Here is an 8,948-nt window from a genome sequence, read left to right as displayed (position 1 = left end):
CTGCTTCTCATTTTATATCTGTCGCACAAGATTCTGAGTAACAGCTGTGGAATGTAGCATTCTTGTTGCTCTCTGTCTGTAGCTGTCTGGCAAAATGATAAGGCAAATGCTTCATGTCCAGCTTTGTGCAATGGCATAGGGACAGCAGAGGCTCTGTAGAACTAGGTCTCCTCTGAACAGTTAGATTTCTGAGTGCATATGTTTATGTCCAAACTTTTTGCAAGTTTAGTAGCTACTGCACAGTGAAATTCCAGTGTGGGCATTTGATTTTGTAATACTTACTGCTCACTAATTTACTTAATCTCGCAGAGACTGAAAATACTGTTGAGAAAACGACAAAATGAGTAGTCGTCGAAAACGCGCACCTCCATCAAAAATAGATGAGGAGAAAAAGAAAAAGCTCTGCTGGAATATGCATGAAGACCGGAGGAATGAGGTGATAACATTAGATGATGAAATGACTAATGAGGACCATATTCCAGGTCCAAGCACTTCTTCTGAATCCTTCATTGTTATAAATGATGATAGCACTGATGAAGATCTCATTCAAAAAGAAGGCAGTGGCTCAAAATCTGTTAAGTTTTTGACAGTTAACGATGAAGACGACTCTTATTCCATCTTGACTCCTGTGTCAGTACAGCTAAATATCATAGTCTTGCCATACCGTGCAGATGGGTCCTGGAAAGCTTTGTTGGGAGAATTTGCTCTTCGCCTTCCTTCTGAGCAAATTCTAACTGATGAATTCCATGAAAGGAGCTTTACTTTACGAGGAGACTCTGATGATCAGCTGCAGGTCTGTGTTCATGAAAGAAGTGAAGAAGAGTACAGTAATGAAACAAAAGAGTACCTGGGTGCTTACGAACAATGTATTTTGGTGGAACCAACTTTAGGTGGGGAAATATTGGAAGGCTTGAGATGGTTGCAAAAGAAAAAGATAATTGGACTTTATCAAAGACCTGGAGAGGCTCAAGCTTTAAAGGTATGGGTTCATGTATTTGTTTTGCATTTTAAAAGTTCTTCTTTTTAGTTTGAAATATGAAATAAAAACCTTTGAACAATGAAGTCTGGCAGCTACCATATATTTTTATAATGTGGTGAACATGTAGTTTCTACGTGCTTATGTAAAGATTTTCAGTATGTTTTTTCCTAAAAAAATTCTTTTTCATGTTGCACCATTAGTAATGCATTATCCAAAGGAATCAAAGAAGCTTTTAACTGTACTGTATCCTCTATATGGTGATTTTAGAAAGTTTGTTATATCTGTCTACATCTGCTAACTTTCAAAGCACTGCTGTTATTTTCATACTCATCTGTTTATAATATCCTTGTCATTCTAAAAGTTAAATGATTAACTGCATAACCATTTCACAGGTTGGAATTTACCTTCTGGAAGCTGGGCTAAGTAAACCTGAGTTTCTCAGTGATGGAGGTGGAAGACCCAAAAAAGCTAATCAGCTGATCCAAAAACTCATGGAAAAGTTCTATAGTTTTTTAATTCCAGGTAACGCATTTCAGTTGAATGTTGACGAGTATTTTTTGTTATTAAAGTGTGTCTCTTTTTAGTAGTTTTTAATGTAAGGGAAAATAGTACGTTATTCCTGCCACCTAGAGCAAATTTATTTTCAAGTTAATATTATTAGGTAATTCTGTCGATATTATTATGTGGCCTTTAATCATAGGCTAATTAGTTTATGTTCAAATTACAGGGGATAATATTCTTTCTCTACAAATAAGGCATTGAGACATGTAGAAGTTTGAGTCCTTACCTTTTTGGGAGTAAATACAATTTTCACTGATTCATGTGGGTTGTTTGAACAGATAGATCTACAGTAACTTGTCTGAGTTACACAGGAACTGTTCAAAAGAACCAGGAATTAAATTTGTAAAGCTTTTGTTCTTAGCTTGGTGCCTAACACACAACCGTGGCAACAAAATTTCTGTTTGCTTTATATTGAAAGCAGTTATAATGTAAATTACTACAAAATGCACCTTTATGACAATTTTAAGAATACACCAGTGTAAATTTACAAATGTGAGCCTTGCTGTCATTTTGGAATTGAAGATATGTTTGCCAGATTATACTCAGCAGTGGTACAGATTTTTAGGGTGATCAATGACTGCTTTATGGTGTGATGGCTTAGGAACCTTAAAAAATAAACAAACAAACAAAAACAACCTTGGTCTTGTTCCTGAGCGTGGCATGGATTCAAAATGTTAGTTGAAGACTAACTCAATAATAGTGACCCTAATATGCCAAGTTTCAGTGTTTTTGCAGAAGCAACAGAAGCCTAGCATTTTCCTTTAAAGTATATTGTAGTCTTTGCTCCCCTATAAAATTCTGGATAGATGTAGTTTATATAGGCATCAATTTATTATGCTTTGAAAGGTGAGATTTGAAAACTGTTACTTTAGCAAGTATGATGATAGGTGTCATTATAGACCAACTTAATTGATCAGAGTTATACTCTGCAATCACTCTAATGTCTCTGTTCTATCCATGAAGTGAGGAATGTGTGTGAGGGGATCCCTCGGAACGGTTTCTGTAGCATATGAAGCTGCATGCTCTGATTGGTGCTTTTCCTTTGGCTGGAACATTAATAGCTTCACGTGTGCACTCCGGTTGCCTTCTTTATATTACAAGTCTTTATATATACAGTTTTCATGAATTTATAGAAACTTTGTATCTTTCAAAATTCTGTTTTCCCTTGTGAAGCACTGGAATTGTTCCATTGTCTTAAAAAGATTAGGGGAGGGCTCTGATGGCTGTTGTATGTAGGTACATCATTTCCTGCTGTTTGTTTTGTAAACCTTTCTTCACCTTTACCATTTATTTGAATGAGAGAAAGCTTTTGCTTTCCGTAAAAGAGAGTCCTAATAGCAGCCTCCAAACCTTATTTTCAGATTAAGTTCTCTGGTGGTTTTATCCCAGGTACATCTCTTCTTTGTTAGCATGAGGCATCATCATTATGTGAGGCATCGTAATTATAATTTGGTTCAATTGTGCTTGCCATTATCTGTTTTGTCTTTTTATCAGTATGGTATTATACTTTTAAATGTACCTTAAGGTCACTTTGTGCTGGCCTTGACTTGCTTCTAAATTTATATTAATTTTTTTTTTTAAGAAAAATTCTGCAAGGTGGCTTTTTGTATTAGCTAGGGTTTGTATCTTTCTTTAAACTATAGAGCTGTACAGCTGCTCCTAGGTAAGTACTAACAGCAGTTTTATTCGTACTGATGTTTTAATTTGAGACCTAAAACACTGTTAAAACTTGAGTCTTTTGTTCCCTCATCTTATGTCAGTTTCCTAAAATGCCGACCCTTGAATTTCTCATTAATTTTTGTTCTGCAGTGCTTAAGTTCTGTGTATGCCCATGTATCCAAATTATGTGAAAAATATACATAAGCATAAGGCCTTCTTTCCTAGAGGGTAGAAAAGAAGGGCAGGCCTTCTGTCCTACAGGGTTCATACTTCTCTTGAGGTGGGATTTTAATTTCTAAAGTATGTCTTGTCTGAATTTCTGCAGTGATGCAAGTGGTGAGAATTTCATTTTGTCCTATGGCTACAATTTTCTTATTCAGATGGATAATTTAAAATTAACGTGAAAGCTTGCTGAAGAGCATCTGTTGGGTTTTTTATATATATTATTTTATCAAGAAAGGCTTTTTTTCATAAAAAAAAAAAAGTGCAAGTCCTTGACAACCCACTGTGATTTCACCCTTTCTATAAGATGATCAATCCATGTTAACCTTTACATCTGAAATGTGAGTTATTTGTGATTCGGTATGAGTTGGAAATGTTTAGTGAAAGGTCTTTATTAAATAAATCAGGTCTGGTCATTCTATCCCTAAATTCTAAAGGATGAGCTTTGCAGATTATGTATACCTCTGTGATCGCCATAGCAAGTTAAGACTTTTAGGATAGTAGTGCTCATTGTTTTCTACTGCTGCTGGCTGAGTCAGGTGCAGTCATCACACATGTTTAAGTGATGTTTTGCTTTGCTTGCTTTCATGTGTAAACTAAATACATTGCAGTGAAATTTACTGAAAAGTTGACCAAAGTTGTTTGATAATGCATGTTTTGAATGACTTGGTGTACGCAGATGAGCTGGAGGAAGATGAGGAAGAATCTGACATGGAACTAGAGCGACAAAATATTGAAGAGCTTTATGACTTTGTAAGGCACACCCATCAGCAGGACATCCACTTACTGAGAGAGGATGTGCAGCATCCTGCATTAATTCCTATTCTGAGGCCATACCAAAGTGAGGCTGTGAACTGGATGCTTCACCGAGAGAACCTCACGAGCACGAGCAGTGGCAAGTATATGGGTCTGCGTGATTGAGGAAAGTGGCATTGTATTGTCAGCAGTAATGTTTTCTTGCTGTTTGATGAGAAGCTGTGTTAATTATTTCATTGCTGTTTTTATCAAAGCTGCTGTTTGGGTGGTACGCTAAACAATAAACTAAACTGCTGAAGAACAGTTGATGTATGTTGTTGGTCATGAAGCACTGTGGAGGTAGACATCTGCTTTTTGTCTCTAAAAGTCACAATAAGGCTATTGAGCAATTCTAAGCAGTGTGCTGTTTATAGAGAAACCTCATAATAGTAACATGAACTCTTTCTCCCTAGAAAATGCACTGCACTTCTTGTGGCGGGAGGTCATCACTCTGGATGGAGTAAAAATCTACTATAATCCATTTACTGGCTGGTATGTTTTTATAGTTATCACTTCCTGAGAACACCTCAAGGTTGTACTTTGTGAAAACCTTATTGGCAGTTTTTACCTGGAGGATATAAGATAATCCATAACTGCCACTTTTCAGTTAGCAACTAAAGAATTAGAACAGTGATATCTTTAATTTGGAGAAAAAAAAAAAAAGGCAGCAAACCGGTCTATATAACGCACAGGTAAATATGTAAATCTTGAGTTGAAGACATAATTGTTAAAGCTTTTCTTTAACATTTCAGTGCAAATTTGTGGTTTTAAGATTAACTCTTTTTTTTTTTTTTAAATTAGAGCATTGGAGGCTTTGACCTTCTGATCCAACATTTTTTAAATCTAAAGGAGGGAGGCAATATAATGCTTTTTATTAATGCTGGGTATTGTATTACTAATTCAGTTTCACTTTTCTCATTAATTTGGTTAGAATAGAACTTTTTGATTGCTAGTTTTCTTGTTATTTTTTTCCCCATGTAACTTTCAGATCTTTAAAACGTGAATATAAGTGTATTTCAATTTTTTGGAGACTAATATTTTGATATGCTGAGGTTAGCAAGGCAAGGCCTGTTAGGAGGGGAAAAAATCCAAAAACTTCTGGCATACATATTCATCTTTGTCAGGTTTGTACACCCAAAAAGCTTGCTAGTGTTTGTCCATCTCAGTGTATTTAATGAAAGATAATGCCTCACTCTACAAATTCTGCCTTGCTGAAGCTACGCTCTGTGTGTCCCTGGACATGTGCTTCTCTGTCACACCATTCTGTAGTTACTGACTTGCATTTGGGAATGTACTTGAATTTTAGTATTATCCGTGAATATCCAATTGCTGGACCCCAGTGGCCTGGAGGGATTTTGGCAGATGAGATGGGTCTTGGAAAAACAGTAGAAGTGTTGGCTCTTATTCTGACTCATACCCGACCAGACATTAAACAAGATGATCTGACATTACCTGAGGTAAGAAAACCGGGATAAGATCTAGTATGAAGAAAATACTTTTCATAATTAATGAAAATGCACTTCTCTTGAGTTTATTGGTTTTTGTTTTATAGAACTGCGGATTTAAAGCTGGATTAAAGTACAGTGAAAGTTTTTCCATTGTAGGATGTGATACTTGGTGGCATAAATGGTGGAATGGTTTGCATGAGAAGCAATTGGTAGTTTGCCATTGTTGATGGGTGCTAGCAGGCAACTGTGCTGTTAATAGGCTGTTGGTATGACAAGCGCTCCAGGAGTGTATAAATATGTAATTTAGTCTACCATGTTGGAAATCATTCTCCCCTTCAGGTCATTTTATTGCTGAGTATCAAACATCCATTAGACATACATTCTGTGCTAAAATAGGGACAACTTAAACTCAGTGAGTAAAGATTTTTGTTTCCCCTCTGTTTCATATGATGAAAGGGCTTGTTTGGCAACAGTTTTCCATCTTTTCACTTTCCTCGTCAGGCATCCTGTGAAAACTTAGCACGTTCACTAAAATCAAAAATTCTCTCTGAAGGGAGAGAACCTTTATCCTTAAGTAAGTTCTTAACTACTTCTGTGGGTTCTGTCTTTCTTAATTCATGACAGCCAGTTTATTGTACGTCTATTCATAATGATCTCCTGCCTGCTTGTAATTTTATCAGTTAAAAGGACCCAATTCTCCAAGAGAGAATAAGATTCTTCTTAAATGTATCAGAGGGTCAGCGCTGAGGAGTGTAGAGAGGGGAGTATTAGCACTAAAGCATCTGGAGTTCAACTGGCAATATAGCTACAGACCATAGCTTTTGGAGATCTGGAGTTATGAAACTGTTTCATGGTATGAGTAGTTGGGACAGGCATCTTAGCTAATGTTTTGGGATCTTTATGAACAGAATTATATGACATAGCCTGTGGTTAAAAGGCACTATTCCACTCACCCAGTAGGCCCCTTGTCATCTATATTTTTCTTGTCTTCACATATAAAATGTCTTTGTATGATGTCCTGAAAAAAACAAACAACTCCAAAATAAAAGTGCTTTATTCCAACAGAGACTTTCTGGATGACTCCTGGCTTGTGTAAGCCAATGTCAGAGTTACTCCAAGTGTATCAACTCACTGTAGGGCTCAAACAGTGTCTGGAGTTTCATTGCAGTTACTGTTTAAGAACTCGGCAAAGCAACCAATTGGATAGGGCAGAGTGAAGTGTCAATGCATACAGCTATAGAACAATTAATCATAGAAATATTGGCACTGCATTTGTTCCATCTTTGGGATTCTTTTTTATATCCCTGTTCTTGAATATACAACTCCTTGAATTAAATCACTATTCCTGAATCACTAATAATAGAGTAAATTGGGGAGGGGGGGCAATCCCTAAAAAGAGAAACTTACTTTTTATACAGCTAACTAGGGCTTTTCAATCTATATTGCTTTTGTGGTTTTAGCTACATAATAAATATATCTTTTCCTCTCCCTATTAGTAATCTAGATTGCTTACAGCTATAGATTCCTGCAACTTAGTTCTGAAGTAGTGGAGGACTCAAGTGGCTTGCGGGACTACTTTTTCTCTTCTCAGTGTAGGGTGCTGAATGCCATTTGCTGAGAAACTGATCTGAATGGGGTATCACTGTACATTAAAAATTAGGTATCTGAGCAAACTAGTGATATCAGAGCACACATCTATAGCAGCTGATGCTTATTTTAAAATGTGAAAAGATTAATGAAGTTCAGAATTATTGCAAAGAGGCATGAGCTAACAACTATTTAATGTTGTCTGCTTTAGGGTAAGCTTGTGAATTTCTTTGTTCCACCTCAACCTTTAGAAGGAAATAAAAAGAAAAAAACAAAGGAAATGGAGCTTAAATTGAAGGAAAAAATACAATATCCCAGTAAGTATTTCTGCTTACTTCTTTTAATAGATTTTGCTTTTTCTGTTAGTCTTATATTGACCGCTGACTATGAGTTCAAGGCTACTGTTCAGTTCTGCAGAATGAAATGATTCTTTTGCTGAGCACTGTAATGTAGGATTGTACGCTACAAACAAGTGATCCACACTTAAAAGTAAGTTACCAACTCAGATCTCTGTGCTAGAGAGCTCTATGTCACTAAAGGTCATTGTAAGAGAGTTTATACATTTAACTGAAATGTACTGTCTTTTTATAAACTTCAGTAAGAAAATTGGGTGACTTATTTCTGTTGCTACTCAATATTGTCTTAGAATCACTGAAAAATAGCAATTTGTAGGGCTACCTCAAGTAAACATTTTCAAAACTGCTGCCTGCCCTTTTTCATTTTTCAGATTAACATAGTGTTCAGAATTCCCTTAATATGCTTTCTCTGAGGTAGCTTCCATTTTATCTGAGCTTTAAGTTTATTTTGCTTTGATTCTACATATAGGCTTACGAGTGATGATATTAGCAGCTGTAAAGGAAATGAATGTGAAGAAAGGAGCATCCATTATTGCAATATTTAAGTACATCAGTTCTATATATAGGTATGACATACAGAGAAATAGACGGCTTCTCAAAAGAACTCTAGAAAAACTAATTGCAGAAAAAGTAGTAGAGCAAGTCAAAGGACATGGTCTGGCTGGATCTTTCAAGCTGGGAAAGAATTACAAGGAACAGAAGAAGCGAGAAAGAACCAAAGAGCAGGTAAAAATGCTGCTGTAGTTACTTCAAAGAATGTTGCAAAAGCGGGTCTTATTTCTAGCAATTGCATGCTGCTCTCAGCTGTGTTGTCTGTGTGCGCTAGCTCGGTGACACTGGCTTATTGATAAAAATGAAGAAAACCGCAGCGTTTGCTTTGACATTCATGAACAAAGAAGCAGAAATCATTAGTAGATCAAACTTGGGGCTAAAATATTAACTACATCTGTTATAAATCTTTTAAAATGTTGCTGCGGGGGCTGGCAGATATATTGTTCTTACTGTGAAGTTATATTTTAAACACTGGTAAACATTAACCAAATCTTTGAACTGGAAAGTGATATAAAATCTTAATATCTATGTCTTGATGTGTTTATACATTAAAAAAAAAAAAAAAGGTGAGGAAAACACCTGACATTCTTGGTTAATTTTGCTTTGTAGACAGCAAGGACTTCAGAAAGCATTCAGAAGAAGGAGTGGATTGATGCTAAAACTCAAACCAAAGAATCAAGAAATAGTGATGTCACTTCTGAAAATGTCCTTATAACCCCTTTACCGGTGGATATCACCATGGAAGAACATGATTATTGTACAACTAGCAAAAATAACAGGAAATCTGAA

At 36.1% G+C, this 8,948-nt stretch overlaps 1 protein-coding gene across 1 annotated transcript in view; it reads left to right on the top strand.

Moving 5' to 3' along the window:
* Nucleotides 1–314: 314 nt before the first annotated feature.
* The window catches only part of SHPRH (SNF2 histone linker PHD RING helicase, E3 ubiquitin protein ligase), a 49,948-nt gene continuing 41,314 nt past the window's right edge, over nt 315–8,948 (top strand). The window contains exons 1-8 of the mRNA XM_009895525.1: nt 315–979; nt 1,372–1,501; nt 4,101–4,328; nt 4,630–4,708; nt 5,523–5,673; nt 7,463–7,568; nt 8,077–8,333; nt 8,769–8,948. The exon at nt 8,769–8,948 is cut by the window's right edge and continues 483 nt beyond it. Of these exons, the coding sequence (XP_009893827.1) occupies nt 341–979; nt 1,372–1,501; nt 4,101–4,328; nt 4,630–4,708; nt 5,523–5,673; nt 7,463–7,568; nt 8,077–8,333; nt 8,769–8,948 (1,770 nt within the window). The 5' untranslated portion in view covers nt 315–340. The remainder of the gene's footprint in view (nt 980–1,371; nt 1,502–4,100; nt 4,329–4,629; nt 4,709–5,522; nt 5,674–7,462; nt 7,569–8,076; nt 8,334–8,768) is intronic.

The sequence above is a fragment of the Charadrius vociferus genome, unplaced genomic scaffold (assembly GCF_000708025.1).
Source record: "Charadrius vociferus isolate BGI_N301 unplaced genomic scaffold, ASM70802v2 scaffold142, whole genome shotgun sequence".
Classification (NCBI taxonomy): domain Eukaryota; kingdom Metazoa; phylum Chordata; class Aves; order Charadriiformes; family Charadriidae; genus Charadrius; species Charadrius vociferus.
The sequence above is the reverse complement of the archived record's forward strand: the minus strand, read 5'-3'. Positions and strand labels throughout refer to the sequence as shown.